At 38.1% G+C, this 26,632-nt stretch overlaps 1 protein-coding gene across 2 annotated transcripts in view; it reads left to right on the top strand.

The window, feature by feature from the left end:
- The window catches only part of CWF19L2 (CWF19 like cell cycle control factor 2), a 150,988-nt gene that overhangs the window by 25,626 nt on the left and 98,730 nt on the right, over positions 1 to 26,632 (top strand). For both annotated transcript variants that reach the window (XM_058686629.1, XM_058686630.1), the window contains exons 6-8: positions 130 to 223; positions 8,371 to 8,486; positions 24,901 to 25,562. In XM_058686629.1, coding sequence (XP_058542612.1) covers positions 130 to 223; positions 8,371 to 8,486; positions 24,901 to 25,562 — 872 coding nt within the window. The remainder of the gene's footprint in view (positions 1 to 129; positions 224 to 8,370; positions 8,487 to 24,900; positions 25,563 to 26,632) is intronic.

The following is a 26,632-nucleotide window of genomic DNA, read 5'->3' as shown; positions in this document are numbered from 1 at the left end:
GTGTCTTAGGAGTGTTTTAATTATTTGTCCAGGTTTACAATTGTTAACTGAGTCTCATATATTATTGATTAATGTATTTTATGGCGGCTTTTTAAAAAAATTATGACCTCTGAAAACGTTTTGTTCTAGTCCAGACTGCTGGAAAGAGAACTGAATCCATACTGGAAAGATGGTGGTACAGGTCTTCCCCCAGAAGACTGTAACGTGTCATCAGTTACTAAAGGTATCTCTACATTTTGGTTGTAGCCACACAGGCGTTTCTTGTAACTTGGTATTCGTAAGGGAATGACCAGAGTTTGTTGGTAGATTGGGAAGATCTGATTATTTAAATATCGCGTGTTTCTGTGTAGTGAGATGGTTTTAAGTCTGTAATTATCTGTGCTTATTTCTGTATTTGAAAAACAACTGTAAGTTTACTGATCATCTGATGTGGAATCCGGTGGTTTCATATTATGAGCCTCTATGGATTATTTTTGAAGGTTCAGATTACATAGGACAAAGTAAATAAAATGTGTGCGGTCTTTTGAGGCCTTGTTTAAAGTTAGTACCTGGAAAGATTGATTATGTTAATTATATATGTTGGGGAGGAAATTGATTAAATCTATATTTTTATACTTGATAATGTTTTCATATTTCAGTGTCTGTTTTGAATGGATTAATACAAAGTATGATTTTGTGAGGATATAATAATGCTTTAGGTTGTTACATCCTGTAACAAAATATAAAAAAGCAGTATGTCTGAACTTTTATGAAAATAACATAAATATTAAAGATGTGATTTCATATGTTCTTTAGAAATTCCTACTTTGCCAGCATTCATAAAACTTGTTATTTACCTTGGATAGTGCTGTTATTTTCCAACAGATGGAGACAAAATATTTAAGTGTCACATAATCACACTTGATACCATAATTTTAAAAGTATTTTTATGCCAATTAAGTGTTCATTGGCACCTCCATGAAAAGTTCATTCAAATACAATTAACCCAGTGTACAGATAGTGGCATTGTAAGTTAGGGTGTTATCTTTTCATCTTAGTGGTTTACCAGAATACGTTCCTGCTTTTTGTTATATCTTTTATTTTTATTGTGGCCATTCATAAAAATTCTTCTTATACTTTATGTAGAGATGTCCCTAGAGCCCCCTTCCAGTTTCATTTGTATTTTTTTCTTTAGCAGTTTTGCTGAAGTTATTAGTAATTGTAGCATTTTCTTTATTGCCTTTCAGCACTGGTAGAAATGTCTCTGCTGGGTTATATCATAGGAAGTGCAGTCACACAGGAGTCTCTTTGAGATACTTTTTTTTTTTTTAGACACTTAAAAGCGAAAGCGTAGGGCAGTAAGTTAGCTTCCTGAACCATTACTGTGTTGGGCTAATTTTACGATCCAGGCTTTTACCAGCACTCTTGTCAGAGGGCAGTCAATAAATTCATCTCTGGGGAAAACTTAGAATTGACAGACTTAATCTTTGGGTTTTTTGCAGTCAGTAGGTTCTTAACTTCTTGAGTGTGGGAGACTCAAAGTTCTACCTTACGTGGTATCTTTCAGTTGAAACAGCATAATCAAAGACGCTAGGAGAAAAACGACCTAATATGAAGCTTTTGGAAAGCCTTTTTCTTTCCTCTTCATATATGCTTTCATTGCTCCCCTTTCCTGTATTATTTAGAAGGAAGAAAAATGACAGAAAGCTTCTCTCTGTCAGACGTTCAGATCCCAGAGTTGAAATTAAATTAAAAACTTTTTTTAATGTGTATTTATTTTTGAGAGAGAGAGAAAGAAAGCGCGCAAGCAGGGGAGGAGCAGAGAGAGAGGGAGACACAGAATCCGAAGCAGGTTCCAGGCTCAGAGTTGTCAGCACAGAGCCCATTGCGGGGCTGGAACTCAAAAGCAATGAGATCATGACCCGAGTGGAAGTGAGATGCTTAACCTCCTGAGACACCAAGGCACCCTTGAGTTAAAATTAAGTTTTAAATGATCTGCGGGTTTTACCACATATGCAGATAGTGTAGTCATTCTGTTTAGACCAGTGGTAAGGCTGAAATGGTTAGGCACCGAAAAGTGTTGTAACTTTAATATTAGGGAGTTGTGTTTGTTGGTCACATAGTGTTAGAGTTAAGGACTCAGATTTTGGCGTTAGGCTACTTGAGATTGGAATTTTGGCATTTCCACTTACTGCTTTGTGATTTGGGGAATGTTTCTTGACTTCTCTGAGTCCAGTTTACTCATTTTTAAAAAAGTTTTTATTTAAATTCACTTGCCTAACATAGAGTAATACTAGTTTCAGGTGTCCAATATAGTGATTCAACACTTGGGCACATCACCCGGTGCTCATCACTGCAAGTGCACCCTTAATCCCCGTCACCTGTTTCCCCCATCCCCCGCCCCACTCACCTCCCCTCTGGTGACCATCATTGTGTTCTCTGTAGTCAAGAGTTACAGCCCTAGTTTTTAATCCCTGTTTTACAGTAAGAGTTTAAGTAAATTCCTCAAGTTCATGGCTAGTAAGTATCCAAACCACAGTTTGAATCCAAATAGTTTGGCTCCAGAGCCCGCTCACTTCCCAGCATGCTGTTCTGTGCCTCTCAAAGCTGGAGACAGAAGTGTACTTTCATCCTCTATTTGGTCATACATCTATGCCTGAATTTTTTTCTGGAGTAAGCATGTAGTTTGTATTTGGAAAAAAAGAAAAAAAACTACTTGAAACCAGCCAGTTTAACTTGGTGTCAAGTTCATGCATTTAATTTTCTGCCAAATTGGCAAATCCTGAAGTTGCGAAAAATAGCTGCATAAGGACGTACCCGCACACGATAAAAACCCTAGGCTGATTCAATATGGTATTAAGTCATCAGGTCCCATTCTTTAGGGGTGGAAAGTAAGAGTTTTTGTGGTGGTGTTAGTTGCCAAGGCTTCACCCTTGCGTGTGGAACCAGATTTTGCATCTCAGAAGTATAAAGCTAATCAGAATTTTCTCGCTCAAAATATTTTTAAAGGGGAATGTCCTTTATGTAGTATAAGATGGAAAGAATTAAAAAAAGTTTGTCATCTGTACCTGAACCAAGTCTGCCTTTCTCTGCACGACCACTTGGCTGTGCTATCTCTTGATTCTGCTCTTGCCTGCTCTTTGGTGATCTGCTTGCTACCCCTGTAGCCCATACTCCCCAAGACGACCATAAGCAGGTCCTACAGAAGTAAAACCAATCCTGTCATAGGCCTCCTCCTGTAACATTCTTCAAGGGCTTCCCATTGTTCTTGGGGTAAGAACAAACACCCTTCTGGAGGCCAGTGATTCCTTGCACCCTCCGCTTTCTGGCCACTGGTGCAGTTCCTGCAGCCTTCATTGAAGGGCCTCAGGGCCTTTGCACAGGTTTCCCCTCCATTACCTAAAGAGCCCCTACTCCTCTTTCACATCACTGCTGCGACATCCTCTGCGAGGCTGTTCCTGACCCCCGGACCAGGGCTGTTCCCTGCTGTGTGTGCTAGCTCTGTGTCCCCTTCAAGACCCTTACTATTACGGTAGCAATGTTACATGGACTCATGTGGTTATTTGAATGTCCATCTGTAATGAGATTATGAGCTCTGTGCTGATAGGGTGGCTGTTTTGCTTACCTTTTATCCCCAGTGGCTAGTACAATACCTTTCCCAAGTGAATAATGTGACAGGCCGCTGAGCCAAAGTGCTATGTGAAACAAAATATGAAAAACAGCATCTTGGTGAATGTTTGATGTTTTATCATTCCTTCCATTATTACCCAGTTAAGCTCAGTTTGGAAATGAAAATAGAAAGGAAGTGGTATATTATCCAGTTAACTTCTTGAATATTACCTACAGAATATGTATGTACCTGTATTTTATGTAAGAAAAAAAAGGTTTCTCAGTCTTTACATAATACCCATTCTGTGTAGGAATAATAGTAGTCAATGTTAAATACAACTCTATTTTTTAAAAACAGTGCATCTTTATATCAGAACATTCACGGGACATCACCTCTTAATCAACCTAAATTTGCAGTAAAAGTTGTTTTCAGAAATAAGTATTTGTGAAATTGACAAGCTCCAGTAAATTCTTAAGGCAAATAACTATAAAACCTGGACAGAAGGCTCCTTAGTTTCACATCGTCTAGAAATAGCTTCACAAATCATTTGGAAAATCCACCTAGGGGTAATCATAATAAACCACATTTCCCATTCATTTTTGAAGCCAGTCTTGCTTGAGAATTGATCAGACAGCACCTGTTGCTGAAGATAGCAATAAGGCCTGACTCTGATACTTAAGCTTTGATTCTGGATCAGTTTTCTGGCTTGGGCTGGTCAGGAGTCACTTCCTTCAGAATCTTCATCAGTGAACTGAGGCAAGTATGCACTCACGTTATCTTCTCTTACAGCTCTGCATCCTTTTTTGGTCGAGAGAGGTTGTCAATACCCAGCTGAGATGCATTTACTGTGGCTTTTGTTTTTAAGAGGTAGCACAGCGTTTTGCCACTGGTAAGGCAGAAGTGACCTCTCAAGGCATCCAGGGCAGCGTGGGTAGAATACAAATGGAAACCAGTGGGAATCCCACAGGAAGTCCAGAATCAGAGGTTGTCGGTGCTGCCTTTGAGCAGACCTTCAAGGCCAGCTAGAAAGGGGGCTTCCCATACCACCGTATTTGTGAGTCTAGAGAAGCGCCCAGCCCCGCCCACCGCGGCAGGTCTCGGGCAAGGTGCCCAGGGCACCCTCATGGGAGCGCGGTGTGGCGCCAGGTGCACTGGAACAGGTGTGCCTCTCAGTGCGGGGCCAACCAGCTAGGACCGCTCAGCACCTGCATGTCCTACTCCTTGGACCCGCACAGGAAGTTTATCACTTGCCTTGCTGGTGCCATCACCCCGGGAACATGGTGGCCGGTCTTAGGTGGGTGCTGTGAGGATCCAGGGAGGAGATCTTCCAGCAAAATATCTGGGATACAGTAAAATAATGATGACAGTGGCAAATACTTGTCCTTATGATGAAATGTTTTGGGAAAATGAAGTTTTCAACGGTTTGTTTTGGTAGTGATTGAGGTGCCATGTTTTCAAAAATCAGTTCATTAGTTTTGATCTTTTCCCCTTAGAAAAAATTAAGTGGACAAGTAAGTAACCTGTTTTCAGCGTTCATACAAAATTATTTTTAACCATATTTTAGCAGTGGGAATATTTGTACAGTTTTAAAGTACCTGCGGCACATTTACACGTGAGCTCATTTTCGTAACAACCGCGTGAAGGTAGCAGAGTAGGCGTTATTGTCCTGAATGTTACAGCGCAGGGCAGTAAGGCTCAGAGTGGCCGGGTTGTTCCTCTAGTCAGAGGGGTGGTCCTGGGACCGGGTCTTCTGATTGCTGGCCCACGTTGAGTTGCTCTGGATTCTTCACTACAGGATTGGATGTGTTACCATGGAGTTAGTAGACATTCTTGCTTACAAACTGTTCTCATGTATTTTTGTTCTTTCCAGGATGTTTTCCCCTCTGTTTTTTGACTTTTAGAATCTTCTGACTTGGAAGAAATTTCATAGGCAGTTTAAATCAAAACTGCCCTGTAATACAGATGAAGAAGCAACGATTCAGTCAGTGACTTGGTTAAGATCTTACAACTAGTTTATAGGAACAGTGAGGTTAATATCTTGGTCTCCTGATATTTTGTTTGTTGCTGTTTTTATATTTGTCTTATGAGAAATGTGGGGAATGGAGCTTGGATTCATTTGGTTGTGTTTTGCGTATACCAAATAACCTTTAATTATGATGGAAGCATATACTTTTAGTCTCTTACATTTTGACCTCAGATATAGGTGTATATATGTTGTATACCGTGAGTTTATTATAATTATTTGATATATCTTTATCTCTGCATAAAGAATAGCGACTATGTTTTATTTATTTTTTACTTCCTACTGTGTTTAACACATTTTCATATTTATAGTAAATATTCACTAAATATTTGTTAGAATGAATTTCATGATAGATGGTGCTGCAAATTGGTATTTTTTATTTGTTTTTAAAATATTTGGTGATTTTTACTGTTAAAAATATTTCATTGTCATCTCTAATTATAAGATTAATAAGACTATTGAAATAGAACATACAATCAACTAAAGATGTAATATTATTGAATAATTTTTTTAATATTTATATATTTTTGAAGGAGAGAGAGAGAGAGAGAGAGACAGACAGACAGACAGAGTGTGAATAGGGGAGGGGCAGAAAGAAAGGGAGACACAGGATCTGAAGCAGGCTCTAGGCTCCGAGCTGTCAGCACAGAGCCCGATGTGGGGCTCAATCTCACGAACCGTGAGATCATGACCTGAGCTGAAGTTGGACGCCACCCAGGCGCCCCTAAAGATGATGTTATAAATATTTCTAAAATTGTGAGTCTTACTCATACCTGAATTCATTGAAAGGTTTATTCTTTTTAGAGAAAAAGATTTTTTTAACGTTTATTAACGTTATTGAGAGAGAGAGAGACAGAGCATGAGCATGGGAGGGGCCGAGAGACCGGGAGACATAGAATCCGAAGCAGGCTCCATGGTCTGAGCTGTCAGCACAGAACCGGACGCGGGGCTCGAACTCAGAAACTGCGAGATCATGACCAGAGCCAAAGCCGGATGCCTAACTGACTGACCCACCCAGGCGCCCTGAAAAGTTTTTTTTCTTTTTTGAGTTTCTTGGTAAATGTCAACACAGAGGAATAAAAGTCTTCCTTTTTCTCTGAGCTTTTTTTCTCTGAACTGTGTTAATATACTGGTGATTGTTAAGAAAATCTTGTCTTCACTCTGCCCGTCAGCATTTTTTCAGTTTCGTAGATAATTCTTTGAAATAAACTTAATTGTGTAACTGGGATGTTAATATAGGTATTATTGATAATGGGTTTCTCTTATCCTCGTGTAAATTGAGGATTTAGACTAACTTCCTTGAGTAATTGCATTGTTAATTTTGAACTCATACATTGTATAAAATAAAAAAGGAGTAAGAGCAAAATAAACTTGAAAGAAAAGTGAATCATTGAGTTAACTGGACATCTAGGTTTCGAAGTACGAAGTATTTTAGATCTGTAAAGAGAGACTTCTTTTCTTAGAAGAGATTGCTTAACAAAGATAGATTTTTGAGATTTGAGTGAGACTACAGTCAGAGGATTGAAAAGTCTTTTTTTTCCCTTTAAACTTTTTAGTAAAGTCTAACACATACAGAAAAGTACACAAATCGTTAAGTGTACAGTCTCACCATTACTCCAAGTGAAAATACCCGTGTAATCAGCACACCTTTTGAGAAACAGAACATCTTTAGCATCCCACAAGCTGCCTTGTGGCGCTTCTGGTCCCTGTGCTCCTGTCAGAATAGCCACTGCTTTGGTTTCTAGCACCAAAGTCCATTTTCCCTGGAATCCCATAGTAAGTACCGTGTTCCCTTTGGTTTCCTGCTTCCTGTGTTCCCATTTTCAGAATCACCCATGTTATGTACTGTTGTAGTCATTGATTTCCATTGCTGTGTATTTTAGGAATATGTCACAATTTATGCTGTTTACCCAAGTTACTAATGGTGGACATTTGGGTTGTTTTCTAAGCTGGGATTACTGCAGACTTTTCCACTATTTATGATTTTTACACATGTCTTTTGGGTTTTGTGTGTGTTTATGTTGATTGTAGAACTGGGATGATCTAAAGCCATCCTATTTTTGGACAAGGAAAATCAGGAACAGAATTTTGACTTAAGTGATTCGATTTCTTTATGCTCATAAAAGTGTGATGTGTGTAGAAGGAAATACAAGCAGCTTAATAAAGTTTGTTGAAGGCATTCAGATTTTCATAGCTGGTAGTCATGACTATAATGGAATAATTTGTTTTGATTTGCCTTTCAGTATTCTCTTCTGTAATTTCCTCATTTGTTCTTTGTTTTGTTTCTGAGGTAACTTTTTCCTCTTCTGTGTGTGTGCTTTCATCCTTTATTTCTGGGCATGCCCTCCCTGCTTTTATCTTTGTTTGTGGACATCCAGCTCCTTGTTTTAAGCCTGATCTTTAAATTTTACGTGACCTTCCATTTAGAAATAATCCATCTCTCATTGTTGTATAATTCTTTACCTTTGTGTAATTTTTACTACATATTATCTTTATTGTTACTGTTTATATCCTTTTATCTTTATACTTTTAGATTGCACTTTTTTTGAGGATAGTTTAATTTTTGCCTTCCTCGGTCCCTAAAATACATACCTTGCATATATAGGTACATAAATAATATGTTGAATTTTAAATGCACTTATGGTTCTTTTATGTTCAAGGAAGAATAACTTATACTTTAAGAAATTATTAGAGAAGCAATATTAATTCTGTTATAACTACATGAAAAGTATAACTGACATTTAGTATTGGAATTTAGTTTCCGTGGTAGAAGATGGTGGATTGAGCTGGCTGAGGAAGTCTTACCAGAGAATGAAGGAACAAGCTGAGAAACAGAACAGACGTTTTGAAGACATTGTGGCTGAAAGATATGGGGTAAGTACTGGCATTAAGGAGATATGTATTATATTCAAAGTTATATGAGAAATAACGTCTGTAACTTTGTCAGTGTTTTGTGCCATGAAGCTCTTTTGAATTAAATGGGTATTAAATCTCAATTCTGTCTACTGCTGAAGCCATTTTCTGCCTTTTTTTAATTGTGTAAATTTCTGTAGCATATTTTTATTGATATGATGAACATAAAACTTAAGTGTGTGTGTTTAATCTAAAAATAACATTTTCTCATTGTGAGAAAATTTAAATGATGCAGGAAATCCCCCAATATGCCTCTTGAGATAAGCGCTGTTGAAATTTTGGTGTATTTCAGAGTTTTTCTTTATTCCAGAGATTTTATTTTCCAGAGTTTTAAAATACAAGTTTTTTTTTCTTGTTTTTTGTTTTTTTGCTTTCTTTTTATTTATTTTTTATTATTTATTTATTTATTTATTTTAACATTTATTTTTGAGACAGGGAGAGACAGAGCATGAACAGGGGAGGGTCAGAGAGAGGGAGACACAGAATCTGAAGCAGGCTCCAGGCTCTGAGCTGTCAGCACAGAGCCCAATGCGGGGCTCGAACTCACGGACTGTGAGATCATGACCTGAGCCGAAGTCGGATGCTTAACCGACTGAGCCACCCAGGCGCCCCTGCTTTCTTTTTAAAGAGAGAGAGTGTGTGCACACATGATATTTGAGAACCAGCTCCCCCATTTACCAAGTGTGGATAATCTTTCTATTTCAGTTGTTAGTAATGCCCTTTTCTTTCTTAATTTCTAGCAAAAGCAGATGTAGAAAGTAGTAAGATTTCAAAAATATGGGCAAGTAAAAAAAAAGTGAGAGAAAAATCATATTTATTCTGGAGATTTTTAAAAAATGTTTTATTTATTTTTGAGAGAAAACATGAGCGGGGAGGGGGCTGAGAAGGGGACAGAGGATCCTAGCATCTGAAGCAGGCTCCATGCTGACAGCAGCAATCCCAGTGTGGGGCTTGAACTTACCTTTCAGATCACCACCTGAGCCAAAGTCAGCTGCTTAACCCACTGAGCCAGGCAGTGGCTGGGAGTTTTTTTTTTTTTTTTTTTTTTTTTAATGTTTGTTTATTTTTGAGATAGTGCCAATGGGGGAGAGGCAAAGAGAGAAGGGGACAGATCTTCCAAAGCAGGCTCTGCCCTGACAAACTGGAGATCAAAACCTGAGCCAAAGTCCGAGGCTCAACCAGCTGAGCCACCTGGGTACCCCCAAATCATCTTTTGTTTTAAAACAAGAATGCTTGTGAGGATAGAGGAAGATGGCGGCGTAGGAGGACGCTGGGCTCACCGCGTCCTGCGGATCACTTAGATTCCACCCACATCTGCCTAAATAACCCAGAAAACCACCAGAAGACTAGCAGAATGGACTCTCCGGAGCCAAGCGTAGACGAGAGGCCCACGGAAGAGGGTAGGAAGGGCGGAGACGCGGTGCGCGTGCTCCACGGACTGGCGGGAGGGAGCCGGGGCGGTGGAGGGGCAGCCCACCCTGCAAGGCAGAGCCCCCGAGTTCTGACTGGCAAAAGCAGAGGGGCTGGACGGAGTGTGTTCTGACAGCCAGCGGGACTCAACATCTGGAATGTTATAAGTCAACAGCTCTGCTCAGAGAGCGGGAGGGCTGGAGGACAACCGAAGGGAGAGTTGTTCAGCCCTGGAAGACAGAGCTCAGCTCTGCGGGGAACAAAGGCACTCAGAAGCGCCATCTCCCTTGTCCATCCCCCAGCAGAAATCCCAAAGGGAACCAGGTCCCGTCACCGAACTTGCTTGCAACCGCGCAAACACCCAAGGCTGTGCTTCTGTGGATCCATCCCTCCGACAGGTCTGCCTGCCTGCCTCCCAGTGCTGCAGGGCCCCTCCCACAGTGGACCACCGATGGCAAAGCGAGCTAAGCCTGCCCCTCCCGCCCCTGTGCACCTTGCGGATCCATCCCAGCTAATATGCCCTTGGCCAGGTCCCATCCAACCAGCACCACAAGCCTGGTAGTGTGCAAGCAGTCCAGACAGGGGCCACTCCACTCCACAGCGAGTACTGCCCCTCGGAAAGGGGAAGATAAGGTACACACCAGTCTGTGGCCCCAGCGGAGGGCAGGAGTCAGACATCGGGTCTGACTGTGGCCCCACCCACCAGCACAAGTTACTCAAGACAGCACAGGGGAAGTGCCCTACAGTTTGGAGCCACCGCAGGAACTACCCAAAATGATAAAATGGAAGAAATCTTCTCAAAAGAAACTCCAGGAAGTAGCGACAGCTAACAAATTGATGAAAACTGATTTAAGCAATATAACGGAACAAGAATTTAGAATAATAGTCATAGAATTAATCGCTGGGCTTGAAAAAAGCATAGAGGACAGCAGAGAATCTATTGCTACAGAGATCAAGGGACTAAGAAATAGTTATGAGGAGCTAAAAAATGGTATAAATGAGGGGCAAAATAAAAAGGAGGTGGCCATAGCATGGATTGAAGAGGCAGAGGAGAGAATAGGTGAATTAGAAGATAAAATTATGGAAAAAGAGGAAGCTGAGAAGAAGATAAAAAAATCCAGGAGTATGAGGGGAGAATTTGAGAACTAAGTGATGCAATGAAATGCAATAATATCCGTATAATAGCGATTCCAGAGGAGGAAGAGAGAGAGAAAGGGGCTGAAGGTGTATTTGAACAAATCAAAGCTGAGAACTTCCCTGATCTGGGGAAGGAAAAAGGCATTGAAATCCAAGAGGCACAGAGAACTCTGTTCAGACGTAACTTCAATCGATCTTCTGCACGACATATCATAGTGAAACTGGCAAAATACAAAGGTAAAGAGAGAATTCTGAAAGCACTAGGGATAAACAGGCCCTGACTTACAAAGGTCGACACATAAGGGTAGTAGCAGACCTATCTACTGAAACTTGGCAGGCCAGAAAGGAATGGCAGGAAATCTTCACTGTGATGAACAGAAAAAATATGGAGCCGAGAATCCTTTACCCAGCAAGTCTGTCATTCAGAATAGAAGGAGAGATAAAGATTTTCCCAAACAAACAAAAACTGATGGAATTCATCACCACTAAGCCAGCCCTACAAGAGATCCTAAGGGGGATTCTGTAAGTGAAATGTTGCAAGGACCACAAAGTACCAGAAACATCACTACAAGCATGAAACCTACAGACATCATAATGACTCTAAACCCATATAATAACACTGAATGTAAATGGACTAAATGCTCCAACCAAAAGACATAGGGTATCAGAATGTATGAAAAAAAAAACAAGATCCATCTATTTGCTGTCTACAAGAGACTCATTTTAGACCTGAGGACACCTTCAGATTGAAAGTGAGGGGATGGAGAACTATCTATCATGCTAATGGAACTCAAAAGAAAGCTGGAGTAGCCATACTTGTATCAGACAAACTAGACTTTAAATGAAAGGTTGTAACAAGAGATGAAGAAGGGCATTATATAATAATTACGAGGTCTATCCATCAGGAAAAGCTAACAATTATAAATGTCTATGTGCCGAATATGGGAGCCCCCAAACATATAAAACAATTCATCACAAATGTAAGCAACCTTATTGATAAGAATGTGGTAATTGTAGGGGACTTTTGTACTCCATGGACGGCAATGGATAGATCATCTAGACACAGGATCAATAAAGAAACAAGAGCCCTGAATGATACACTGGATCAGATGAACTTGACAGATGCATTTAGAACTCTACATCCCAAAGCAACAGAATATACTTTCTTCTCGAGTGCACATGGAACCTTCTCCAAGATAGATCACGTACTGGGTCACAAAACAGCCCTTCATAAGTATAAAAGAATTGAGATCATCCCATGCACACTTTCAGACCACAGTGCTATGAAGCTTGAAATCAACCACAGGAAAAAGTCTGGAAAACCTCCAAAAGCATGGAGGTTAAAGAACACCCTACTAAAGAATGAATGGGTCAACCAGGCAATTAGAGAAGAAATTTAAAAATATGTGGAAACAACTGAAAATGAAAATACAGCCATCCAAACGCTTTGGGATGCAGCGAAGGTCGTCCTGAGAGGAAAATACATTGCAATCCAGGCCTATCTCAAGAAACAAGAAAAATCCCAAATACAAAATCTAACAGTACACCTAAGGGAAATAGAAGCAGAACAGCAAAGACACCCCAAACCCAGCAGAAGAAGAGAAATAAAGAGCAGAGCAGAAATAAACAATATAGAATCTAAAAGAACTGTAGAGCAGGTCAATGAAACCAAGAGTTGGTTTTTTGAAAAAAATAAACGAAATTGATAAACCTCTAGCCAGGCTTCTCAAAAAGGAAAGGGAGATGACCCAAATAGATAAAATCATGAATGAAAATGGAATTATTACAACCAACCCCTCAGAAATACAAGCAATTATCAGGGAATACTATGAAAAATTATATGCCAACAAACTGGACAACCTGGAAGAAATGGGCAAATTCCTAAGCACCCACACACTTCCAAAACTCAAACAGGAAGAAATAGAAAGCTTGAACAGACCCATAACCAGTGAAGAAATTGAACCATTTATCAAAAATCTCCCAACAAATAAGATTCCAGGACCAGATGGCATCCCTGGGGAATTCTACCAGAGAGAAAGCAGAGATAATACCTTTCCTTCTTAAGCTGTTCCAAAAATATAAAGGAAGGAAAACTTCCAGACTCATTCTATGAAGCCAGCATTACTTTGATTCCCAAACCAGACAGAGACCCAGCAAAAAAAGAGAATTACAGGCCAATATCCCTGATGAATATGGGTGCAAAAATTCTCAATAAGATACTAGCAAATCGAATTCAACAGCATATAAAAAGAATTATTCACCATGATCAAGTGGGATTCATTCCTGGCCTGCAGGGCTGGTTCAACATTCGCAAATCAATCAATGTGATACATCACATTAATAAAAGAAAAGATAAGAACCATATGATCCTGTCAATCAATGCAGAAAAAGCATTTGACAAAATTCAGCATCCTTTCTTAATAAAAAACCTTCGCAAAAGTCGGATTAGAAGGAACATACTTAAACATCATAAAAGCCGTTTATGAAAAGCTCACAGCTAATATCATCCTCAATGGGGAAAAACTGAGAGCTTTCTCCCTGAGATCAGGAACATGACAGGGATGTCCACTCTCACCGCTGTTGTTTAACACGGTGTTGGAAGTGCTAGCATCAGCAATCAGACAACAAAAGGAAATCAAAGGCATCAAAATTGGCAAAGATGAAGTTAAGCTTTCACTTTTTGCAGATGACATGATATTATACATGGAAAACCGATAGACTCCACCAAAGGTCTGCTAGAACTGATACATGAATTCAGCAAAGTCGCAGGATACAAAATTAATGTACAGAAATCAGTTGCATTCTTATACACTAATAATGAAGCAACAGAAAGACAAATAAAGAAACTGATCCCATTCACAATTGCACCAAGAAGCGTAAAATAGCTAGGAATAAACCTAACCAAAGACATAAAAGATCTGTATGCTGAAAACTATAGAAAGCTTATGAAGGAAATTGAAGAAGATATAAAGAAATGGAAAAACATTCTGTGCTCATGGATTGGAAGAATAATATTGTTAAAATGTCAACACTACTCAAAGAAATTTACACATTCAATGCAATCCCAATCAAAATTTCACCAGCATTCTTCTCGAAGCTAGAACAAGCAATCCGAAAATTTGTATGGAGCCACAAAAGACCCCGAATAGCCAAAGTAATTTTGAAGAAGACCAGAGCAGGAGGCATCACAATCCCAGACTTTAGCCTCTACTACAAAGCTGTAATCATCAAGACAGCATGGTATTGGCACAAAAACAGACACAATGGAACAGACCAATGGAATAGAATACAGACCCCAGAATTGGACCCACAAAAGTATGGCCAACTGATCTTTGACAAAGCAGGAAAGAATATCCAATGGAAAAAAGACAGTCTCTTTAACAAATGGTGCTGGGAGAACTGGACAGCAACATGCAGAAGAATGAAACTAGACCACTTTCTTAGACCATTCACCAAAATAAACTCAAAATGGTTGAAGGACCTGAATGTGAGACAGGAAACCATCAAAATCCTAGAGGAGAAAGCAGGAAAAAGCCTCTTTGACCTCACCTGCAGCAATTTCTTAAAAGACACATCTCCAAAAGCAAGGGAATTAAAAGCAAAAATGAACTATCGGGACCTCATGAAGATAAAAAGCTTCTGCACTGCAAAGGAAACAGTCAACAACACTAAAAGGCAACCTATGGAATGGGAAAAGATATTTGCAAATGACATATTGGACAAAGTGCTAGTATGCAAAGTCTATAAAGAACTCACCAAACTCCACGCCTGAAAAACAAATAATCCAGTGAAGAAATGGGTAGAAGACATGAATAGACACTTCTCTAAAGAAGACATCCAGATGGTCAACAGGCACATGAAAAGATGCTCAACGTCCCTCCTCAACAGGGAAATACAAATCAAAACCACACTCAGATATCACCTCACGACAGTCAGAGCGGCTAAAATGAACAAATCAGGAGATTATAGATGCTGGCGAGGGTATGGAGAAATGGGAACCTTCTTACACTGTTGGTGGGAATGCAAACTGGTGCAGCCGCTCTGGGAAACAGTGTGGAGGTTCCTCAAAAAATTAAAAATAGATCTCCCCTATGATCCAGCAGTAGCACTGCTAGGAATTTTCCCAAGGGATACAGGAGTCCTGATGCATAGGGGCAATTGGACCCCAATGTTTATAGCAGCACTCTCACCAATAGCCAAGTTATGGAAAGAGCCTAAATGTCCATCAACTGATGAATGGATAAAGAAATTGTGGTTTATATACACAATGGAATACCATGTGGCAATGAGAAAGAATGAATATGGCCTTTTGTAGCAGCGAGGTTGGAACTGGAGAGTGTTATGCTAAGTGAAATAAGTCATACAGAGAAAGACAGATACCATATGTTTTCACTTTTATGTGGATCCTGAGAAACTTAAGAGAAGACCATGGGGAAGGGGAAGGGGAAAAAAAGTTGAGAGGGAGGGAGGCAAACCGTAAGAGACTCTTAAAAACTGAGAATAAACTGAGGGTTGATGGGGGTGGGAGGAAGGGGAGAATGGGTGATGGGCACTGAGGAGGGCACCTGTTGGGATGAGCACTGGGTGTTGTATGGAAACCAATTTGACAATACATTTCATATTAAAAAAAACATTGCTTGTTAAATTTTGATGTATTCATTTTTATAGATTTCTTTCCTGTTTTTTATATACTTTTAAAATAGTTTTATAAGAGTAGGCTCATGGAATACATTCTGGGTCTTTTTATGTACTAATAGAGGCATAGTTGGATGTCAGTAAATACACATTTTAATGACCTTAATATTTTAGTATATATTTGATATATATTTGTATGGATTTGCCATGTATTTATTTACTTAATGATGGAGTGACATTTTTATTTTATTTTCCCCTGTTAAATAATATTGTACTCATCATCTTTGTTTAATGCATTTTGTAAACTCACCAGGTTACTTTCTTTTTTTATTTTTAAAAAAAAATTTTTTTTTTCAACGTTTTTTATTTATTTTTGGGACAGAGAGAGACAGAGCATGAACGGGGGAGGGGCAGAGAGAGAGGGAGACACAGAATCGGAAACAGGCTCCAGGCTCCGAGCCATCAGCCCAGAGCCTGACGTGGGGCTCGAACTCACGGACCGCGAGATCGTGACCTGGCTGAAGTCGGACGCTTAACCGATTGTGCCACCCAGGCGCCCCACCAGGTTACTTTCTTAAGATGAATTACTAAAAACAAAATTGTTATTTGAAGGATAGGGATACTTAAAGTGAGTTGTATATTAACAAATATCTCTACAAAAAGGATCAAATTATATTTTCATTACAATGACTCTTATCACATGATTTTGTTAGTCTTCATAGTGTGCTACTGTGCTAAGCAGATTTTTTTTCTTTTGTTTTTTTGCTTTTATTTTTGCTTACTAATGCACTGGAATGTTTTTTCATATTTTTTTGGTCATTTGTATTTTTTTTTTTTTTAATGTTTATGTATTTTGAGAGAGAGGGTGCATGAGAGTACGTATAGAACTAGGGAAGGGACAGAGTGAGAGGGAGAGGGGATCCCACATTGCAGAGTGTGATGTGGGGCTCAAACTCATGACTGTGAGCTCATGACCTGGGCTGAAATTAAGAGCTAGATGCTCAAGTGACTCAGCCCCCCGGGCGTGTTGGCCATTTTTATTTTTAAGTGAATCGATTGTTGATGACATTTACCCATTTTCCCTTTGGGATATTGATTGCTTTAAGGTCTTTTAATCTGTTGTAAATTTTTCTCTCAGTTTCATGTTTAGTTTTTACTTTGTTTATATTTGCTATGGGTAGGTTTTGAACATTTTTACCTAACAAAATCCATCAGGTTTTTCTTTCATCACTTAATATTCTTGCTATAATTCACTGAAAGGCTTTTGTCACCCAAAAAATCATAAAAATGTATGTCTGTATTTACTTTGAGTACTTGGTCAGTACTTTTTATGGGTATCTTTCATCTTTTTGGAATATATATCTATATATATGTATATGTATATATATAGATATATATTTGTGTATATTGTAAAGTAGGTTTCTAACTTTATGTCTTCAGATAGTCATTTATAATATATTGAATAAGTTTTCCCACTACTTTGATATGACACATTTATTATATATTAGTTTGTCTTTTATAAAATGAGTCTATTTTACTGTCAAATCTATTCTGTTGATTTTTCTGCTGTTTCCTGGAATTAGTATCCTACTCTTATAATTATTGTTATTTCAGTAACTCATGCAGATAGTAAATGATTAGTGAACACCTACTGTGTGGTAAGGTCAGTCTTTTTTTATTAGTTATTAAAAAATTAGCTCTTCATTCTTACACATTTTTCAGTTGTTGTTAAATGTAAAAAAATTGTTAAAAAAATGTAGAAATTGTTTTGTCAAGTTCAAGCTCAACTGAAACATTTTCCCAAAATTTATCATAAACTTACATATCTTTTTGGAATTTTGATTTGAATTTAACTAAATTTAACTAAATTTAACTAAATCAGGGATGATTAATATCTTTATAATGTTGAATCATCCTAAAATATTGGGACATTTATTCAAATTTTCATTTATATTCTTCAGTAAATTTCTCTGTGTAATTACTATGCATGTGTCCTTAAGGTTTAAAAATCTTTTTTTCTATTTTATATTGAATCTTTTTTCCTTTGTGGGTTCAGACTTGCTGTTGGTGCTAGAAGGCCATTATTCTAAACTCACGTCATTAAATCTAATTTTTTAAATTGGGTCATCTGGAAAGATAGTTATCTACAAATGATTTCTTTGCTTTATCCCCTCACTATTAATGATGTTTGATCTTTTTTGTCTTCTCAAAATAGAATTTCAGAACTTTGATAGAAGCCCTGGAAGCTAGTTCTCTTGTTTTTCCATGTAAATACTAGCTTCTTGCATTTAAGATGAAGATTATCATCTTTAAAAAGTATCCTTGCATTCAGAGTTTAGTAGATAGTAGAGGTGTTCTTTTGTTTCCTTTTTTAAAATTATAAATGGGTGTCTTAATTTTTATGAAATAACTGTTGTGATGTTCTTTGAGATGATAGGATTTTTTTTCTTTCAGTTGATAATGAGATGAATTGTGTTAATACATTTCCTAATGTTAGACTGCTCTTGCATTCTTTGACTCCTATTTGATCGTGGCATTTCCTTTAATATGCTACTAAATTAAATTTGTTAATATCTTATTTTGAACTTATATCTTCACTTACATATGTAATGGCCTTCAGTTTTCTTTGTATGTTATTTTTATTAAATTTTGATAGGGTTATTATAAGTTTATTATTTGAATTGTGAAGTTTGTTATAACTTCTGAATGCTTTAGAACAGTAAAAACATTGGCTTTGTAGTCAAATAGTCCTTAATTTCAATATACGTTTTCTTCCTCTTTTGGTGTGTGGCCTTAGCTTCCTTTTCTCCCCGTTATAAAAACACCTCTATTAAATAGCAACCTCGTAGGATTCTTGTGAGCATTAATAATAATTTGGGTCCTTTTCATGTGCCAAACACTGTTGAAGTGCTTCATGTATAATTAATTAATTTAATACCACAACAGTACTATTATTCTTATTTTGCAAATGAGGAAACTGAGGCAGACAGAGGCTAAATAACTTAACCAAGATTAGATGGTTAATCAGTAGATTTGAACCCCTAGGTATTGTCTCCTAAAACTCATTTAAGTGATGTAAAATAGGTAATATAATGAGAATTGGATAAATTGTGGTAATTGGTTTTTTTTTATCATTACCATACTTTATTGACTCTAAGAAGCCACTAATGGTAGATATACCGTTATTTCATGTATCAATAAGAAAGTAAAAAGCTGCCTTTAAGGCAATGTTTTCATTATGAAACTACCCTCCCTCCTGCCCCAACCCCCTCCGCTGCCATCATTTCTGTTCTGTTCATATTATTACTTGATTTAAGAAACATGTCAAATCTATAATTTTAAATAATTAAAAAAATGAAACATTAGGGATTATCTCTGCCTAGGCTAAGATAATAATTTTACCATATTTTGATCCCCCATCTCACCTCTCAGACTTGGTTAAAATAATTTGAAAAAAAAATTTTAAGTTTTAAATTTCAGTTTGTTAACATACTGTGTAATATTAGTTTCAGGTGTACAATGTAGTGATTTAGCACTTCCAGACATCACTCTGCGCTCATCACAGCAAGTGCTGTCCTTAATCCCCATCACCTGTTTCCCCATCACCCCACCTACCTCCCCTGTGGTACCCATCAGTGTGTTCAGTAGAGTTGAGAGTCTGGTTCTTGGTCTGCCTCATTTTCTCTCTCTTTCTCTCTCTCTCTCTTTTTTTTTTTTTTTTGCCCCGTTTGCTTGTTGGTTTTGTTTCTTAAATTCCACATATGAGTGAAATCATAAAGTGTTTCTTTCTCTGACTTATTTCGCTTAGCATAATATTCTCTAGCTCCATCCATGTTGTTGCAAATTGCAAGATTTCTTTCTTTTTTATGGCTGAGTAATACTCCATTGTGTGTATACCACATCTTCTTCCTCCATTCATCAGTCAACGGATACTTGGGCTGTTTTCATAATTTGGCTATTATAGATAATGATGCAATACATATCAGGGTGCGTGTATCCCTTTGAATCTGTATTTTTGTATTCTTTGGGTAAATTCCTAGTGTTGTGATTGCTGGATCGTAGGGTAGTTCTATTTTTAACTTTTTAAGGAACCTTTGTTTTCCACAGTGTCTGCACCAATTTGTATTCCTACTACCATTGCAAGAGAGTTTCCCTTCCTCTGTCTTCTCACCAATACCTGTTGTTTCTTGTGTTGTTGATTTTTGCCATTCTGATAGATAATAATGTAATATCTCATTGTAGCTTTGATTTGCTTTTCCCTGATGATCAGTGATGTTGAGCATCTTTTTGTGTGCCTGTTGGCCATCTGGATGTCTTCTTTGGAAAGATGTCTGTTCAGGTCTTCTGCCCATTTTTTAATTGGATTATTCATTTTTTAGGTGTTGAGTTTTTTTTTTTTTAATTTGAAGTTTGTTTATTTTGCAAGAGAGAGAGAATGAGCAGGGGAGGGGCAGAGAGAGGGCCGGGGGTGGGGGGGGACAGAGGATCAGAAGTGGGCTCTGTGCTGACAGCAGAGAGCCCAATGTGAGGCTTGAACTCACGCATTGTAAGATCACAACCTGAGCTGAAGTTGGATGCTTAACCAACTAAACCACCCAGGTGCCTTGAGTTTTATAAGTTTTTTTTAATGTATTTTGGATACTAATCTTTTATCTGATATGTCATTTGCAAGTAATTTCTCCCATTCTGTAAGCTGCCTTTTAGTTTTGTTGATTGTTTCCTTTGCTGTGCAGAAGCTTTTTATTTTGATGTAGTCCCAATAGTTCATTTTTGCTTTTATTTCCCTTGCCTCAGGAGACATATCTAGTAAGAAATTAATGGGCCAATGTCAAAGAAGTTCCTGTCTGTCTTCTCTTCTAGGATTTTTATGGTTTCATATGTCACATGTAGGTTTATTCCATTTTGAGTTTGTCTTTTTGTGTATAGTGTAAGAAAGTGGTCCAGGATCAACCTTTTGCTTATAGCTGACCAGTTTTCCCAACACCATTTGTTGAAGAAGAGACTATCTTTTTTGCATTGGATATTTTTCTCTGCTTTGATTGAAGATTAATTGACCATATAGTTGTGGGTTCATTTCTGGGTTTTCTATCCTGTTCTAGTGATCTATGTGTCTATTTTTGTGCCAGTACCATACTGGTTTGATCACTGTAGCTTTGTCATATAACTTGAAGTCCAGAATTATGATGCCTACAGCTTTGCTTTTGTTTTTCAGGATTGCTTTGCCTATTTTGGATCTTTTGTGATTCCATACAAATTTTACAATTGTTTGTTCTAGCTCTGTGAAAAATGCTGTTGGTGTTTTGATAGGGATTGAACTAAATGTGTAGATCGCTTGGAGGTATAGACATTTTAAAAGTGTTCTTCCAATCCATGGGCATGGAATGTCTCTCCATTTTTTTGTGTCATCTTTCCATTTCTTTCATCAGTGCTTTTCATAGTACAGGTCTTTCATATCTTTGGTTAGGTTTATTCCTAGGTATCTTATTGTTTTTGGTATAGTTGTGAGTGGGATTGATTACTTAATATCTCTTACTGCTGCTTTATTATTGATGTATAGAAATGCAACAGATTTCTTTATGTTCATTTTGTGTCCTGCAGCTTTGCTGAATTTGTGTTTCAGTTCTAGCAATTTTTTGGTGGGTTTTCAATATATAGTTTCTTGTCATGTGCAAGTAGCAAAAGTTTGACTTTTTCCTTGCCAATTTGGATGCCTTTTCTTTTTGTTGTCTAATTCCTGAGGCTAGGACTTCAGGTACTATGTTAAATAACAGTGGTGAGAGTGGACATTCCTGTCTTGTTCCTGACCATAGAGGAAAAATTCTCAGTTTTACCATTGAGGATGATATTAGCTGTGGTTTTTTCATAGATGGCCTTTATTATGATGAGGTATGTTCCCTGTAAATGTACTTTGTTGAGGGTTTTTATCATGAATGGATGTTGTACTTTGTTAGATGCTTTTTTGAATCTGTTGGAATGATCATACGGTTCTTTTCCTCTCTCTTACTGATATTATCACATTGTTTGATTTGCAAATATTGAACCACCCTTGCAGTCCAGGAATAAATCCCATTTGGTCGTGGTGAATGATTCTGTTAATGTACTATTGGAAGTGGTTTGCTGGTATTTTTTTTTTTTTTTTTAATTTACATCCAAGTTAGGTAGCATATAGTGCAACAGTGATTTCAGTAGTAGATTCCTTAATGCCCCTTACCCATTTAACCCATCACTCCTCCCACAACTCCTCCAGCAACCCTCTGTTTGTTCTCTATATTTAAGAGTCTCCTATGTTTTGTCCCCCTCCCTGTTTTTATATTATTTTTGCTTCCCTTAGGTTCATCTGTTTTGTATCTAAAATTCCTCATATGAGTGAAGTCTTATGATATTTGTCTTTCTCTGACTGACTAATTTTGCTTGGCGTAATAACCTCTAGTTCCATTGACATAGTTGCAAACGACAACATTTCATTCTTTTTGATTGCCAAGTAATACTCCATTGTGTATGTATACATCTTCTTCTCCATTCATCTGTTGATGGACATTTAGGCTGTTTCCATACTTTGGCTGTTGTCGATAGTGCTGCTATAAACATTGGGATGCATGTGCCCCTTCAAAACAGCACACCTGTATCCCTTGGATAAATAAATACCTAGGAGTGTAATTGCTGGGTTGTAGGGTAGTTCTATTTTTAATTTTTTGAGGAACCTCCATACTGTTTTTCAGAGTGGCTGCACCAGTTTGCATTCCCACCAGCAGTGCAAAAGACATCCTTTTTTTCCACATCCTCACCACATCTGTTGTTGCCTGAGTTGTTAATGTTAGCCATTCTGACAAGGTGATGTGGTATCTCATTGTAGTTTTGATTTATATTTCCCTGATGATGAATGATGTTGAGCATTTTTTCATGTGTCGGTTGGCCATCTGGATGTCTCTTTGGAGAAGTGTCTATTCATGTCTTTTGCCCATTTCTTCACTGGATTCTTTGTTTTTTGGTTGTTGAGTTTGATAAGTTCTTTATAGATTTTGGATACTAACCCTTTATCTGATATGTCGTTGGCAAATATCTTCTCCCATTCTATTGGTTTCCTTTTGTTTTGCTGATTAGTTCCTTTGCTGTGCAGAAGGTTTTTATTTTGATGAGGTCCCAATAGTTCATTTTTGCTTTTAATTCCCTTGCCTCTGGAGACGTGTTGAGTAAGAAGTTGCTGTGACTGAGGTCAAAGAGGTTTTTTCCTGCTTTCTCCTCGAGGATTTTGATGGCTTCCTGTCTTCCATTTAGGTCTTTCATTCATTTTGAGTTTATTTTTGTGTATGTTGTAAGAAAGTGGTCCAGGTTCATTCTTCTGCATGTCACTGTCCAGTTTTCCCAGCACCACTTGCTGAAGAAACTGTCTTTATTCCATTGGATACTCTTTCCTGCTTTGTCAAAGAGTAGTTGGCCATACATTTGTGGGTCCATTTCTGGGTTCTCTATCCTGTTCCATTGATCTGAGTGTCTGTTCTTGTGCCAGTACCATACTGTCTTGATGATTACTGCTTTGTGATACAGCTCAAAGTCCGTGATTGTGATGCCTCCAGCTTTGGTTTTCTTTTTCAGGATTGCTTTGGCTATTTGAGGTCTTTTCTGGTTTCATGCAAATTTTGGGATTGTTTGTTCTAGCTCTGTGAAGAATGCTGGTGTTGTTTTGATAGGGATTGTTGGTTTGCTAGTATTGTATTGGGAATTTTTGCATCTGTGTTCATCAGGGATATTGGCCTGTAGTTCTCTTATTTGGTGTTGCCTTTATCTGGATTTGGTATCATGGTAATGTTGGCCTCATAGAATGAATTTGAAAGTTTTCCTTCCATTTTTTTTTTTTTTTAATTTTTTAACGTTTATTTCTGAGACAGAGAGAGAGACACAGCATGAATGGGGGAGGGGCAGAGAGAGAGGGAGACACAGAATCTGAAACAGGCTCCAGGCTCTGAGCTGTCAGCACAGAGCCCGATGCGGGGCTTGAACTCATGGACCGCGAGATCATGACCTGAGCCGAAGTCGGACACTTAACTGACTGAGCCACCCAGGCACTCCTGGATAAGCCCTTCATATGTGGAAATTAGCTTGGGAAATTTTCTTATATTATTCTTATTACTGATATTATTGTTATATTGTTAATACTTTGCTCTATTTTTGCTCTTTCCTTCTGGAAGTACCCATATATGCATATTAGATTCTCTAGAGTTAATTGTCCTTGTCTTTTTTCCTTATAACTTACATTTATTTACCATCTTTTCTTAAGTAGACAGAATTCCCAGACTAGTGTGGAGTTCACTAATTTGGATGTTTTCTTTTCTTTTGTTCACTATATATATATATATATATATATATATATATATGCATATTTTTGGACACGTAGTTTTCATTTACAAGTTTGTCTTGTTCTTGGACTGTTCTTTTTTCATGAGAACCTGTTTTGTTTTAGTAATGTTGTGACCTCTTGAATCTCACTGACAGTAGGAATTAATTTTTCATAAATGATATCTTTGCTGTTTTCTGTATTATATTTTGTTTTAGTGCTGGGAAGTTGGTCTAAGTGGCCCCACATTTGAGTTATTATATTTTTTTCATTGTTTGGTAATTTTTTGTTGATTAATCATATTTTTTTTAAGCATTTATCTTAGGATGATATATTAGTTTGCTAGGGCTGCCATAACAAAGTTCTACAGACCAGGTGGTTTAAACAACAGAAATTTATTTTCTCACATTCAGGAAAATTGAAGTCCAAGATTAAGGTGTTACAATGTTTGGTTTCTTCTGGAGCATCTCTTTTTGGCTTATAAATGGCTGCCTTCTCTATGTCCTCACATGGTATTTTCTCTTTGTGTACTTATCTACTGTATCTTTTTGTATTTCCATATTTCTTCTTATAAGAACATCCATCAGGTTGAATTAGGGCCCAGCTGAACTTCAAGCACCTGTCTCTAGATGCTGTCATGTTCTGAGGTACCAGAGGTTAGGGCTTCAGCATGAGTTGGGAGAGGGCACACTTAAGCCCTTATCAGGTAGAATGATTGTATGGGTTCTTTCTTCTCTCCTTTATTGGTTTTTTCTTCATTGTGCCATATGATGGTGTATCACGGCACAATGCCAAATGGGGGTACGAGTCATTGAGCCTTTCTTAATTTCAGATATCTTGTTTACTTTCTCTCCTTTGTAGTCATTGGAAATATTTCAGTCGAAATTAGAAGAAGCTGAAAAAACTGCATCCACAAAAGAAGAGTGTAAACGAGAACGGTGGAGGAGACCAACATGTTCAGATACAGCACAAAGTAGTCAAGAAAGTAGAAAATCAGACTTGGTAAAAGATAATAAAAGTTCAAGGGATAGATATAGTTCAACAAGTATTACAAACAGTGTCAATAAAGAAAAGTCTAGCGGTGATGAAAAAGATAATAGGTCGGGGTCTTCAGAAATGTATAGAAGACAATCCAATCTGAGCCAAAATCAAGAGTTTTCTTCTCTTGGAAATTTGAAACCTAAATTTTTAAGACCCTCTGATGATGAAGAACTGTCATTTCATAGCAGGGGCAGAAATTTTGACCCATCTAGTTCATCTTCAGTACCGGTCACTCAGGATTCTGTGCATCGTGGTTTTCGAAAACCCACAGAAAACAGTGAAGAAAGTTCATCGTCATGGAGCCAATCTGGTAGGAGAGAAGGAGACAGGAAACATTCAAATCAACGGTCAGTGGACACCCATGGCAGTGTCGGCGGTGGGCACATTTCTGAAGACACAAGAGAAAAATCATGGGACGAAAGCTTGAGAGGTGATTCTGTGAAGAAAGAGCATGTGCAGGACGCAAAGTCTTCCTCTGCTGGGTATTCTGTCATTTGTTTATTAAGCTGTTAAATGTTAAATTTCAGAAGATTCAAAGAAATTGAGCCGTATTTTTAAGAAATCAGTTATTAATGAGATGTGAGTTATAATCTGTTTCTTAAATTTTGTGGAAGAGATAAGATTTGCCCATTTAACAAATCAGTAGTTTTGTTTTATGAGTTGCATTTATTTCATTTCACGGTTTCATTTAATAAATGGAAGAACTCAGTGGCTATATTAGCTCAAAATCTGTTGCTTTTTTGCACATTAAAATATTAAATGAGTTAATAATCTTTTGAAATGGATATGCCACAGGAGGTATTTTGGTAGATTGTGCTCTTGCTGCCATAATTGCTTTCAAAGGAAACCACTTAATTGTAAAGCGTAATCATGATTGTAAATATGGCATGCCTGTCTGGAGGTAGCCCACATATGAAGTGAAAAAGATATACAAAAGATCCTATAGAGGAAAGCATGAATTAATGGACTGTTTTGCAGACAAAGAAATAATCCACTTTGAACAGTTGACTGGTTTTAAAGATAATGTTAGAGTTTTAAAAGGGTGCCTGGGTGGCTTAGTTGGCTGAGCATACAAATCTTGACTTCTGCTTAGGTCATAATCCTAGGGTCATGAGATTAAGCCCCACGTTGGCCTCTGTGCTGAGTGTGGAGCCTGCTTAAGATTCTCTCCCTCCCTCCCTCCCTCCTTCCCTCCCTCCCTCTCTCTCTCTCCCTCTCTCCCCCTCCCTCTCTCCCTCTCTCCCTTCCTCCCTCCTCCCTCCCACCCTGCCCATCCCCTGCCTGCATGTGTGCACCCATGCTTTCTCTCAAAAGAAAAAAAAGGGAAATATAGGTAGGTTAGTGGTTGTACCTGTAGTAATTAGGCATAACACTCCCTGGTGTTACTATTCTTGCACCTCTTGTACTTATATACAGAGCTGAGTCAGTAGAACAGGAAACCCAGGTTGAGTGGGATCAAACCTAGGAAAAATTGACTTAGCTATAGAGTTGGTTGTATTGGAAATAGCCATAAGTGGGGAAAAAAGTGTCCAAAGAATAATGAGTAGCTTAG

Source organism: Neofelis nebulosa, chromosome 10 (assembly GCF_028018385.1).
Source record: "Neofelis nebulosa isolate mNeoNeb1 chromosome 10, mNeoNeb1.pri, whole genome shotgun sequence".
NCBI classification, from domain to species: Eukaryota; Metazoa; Chordata; class Mammalia; order Carnivora; family Felidae; genus Neofelis; species Neofelis nebulosa.
This window is presented reverse-complemented; position numbering and strand designations above follow the sequence as displayed.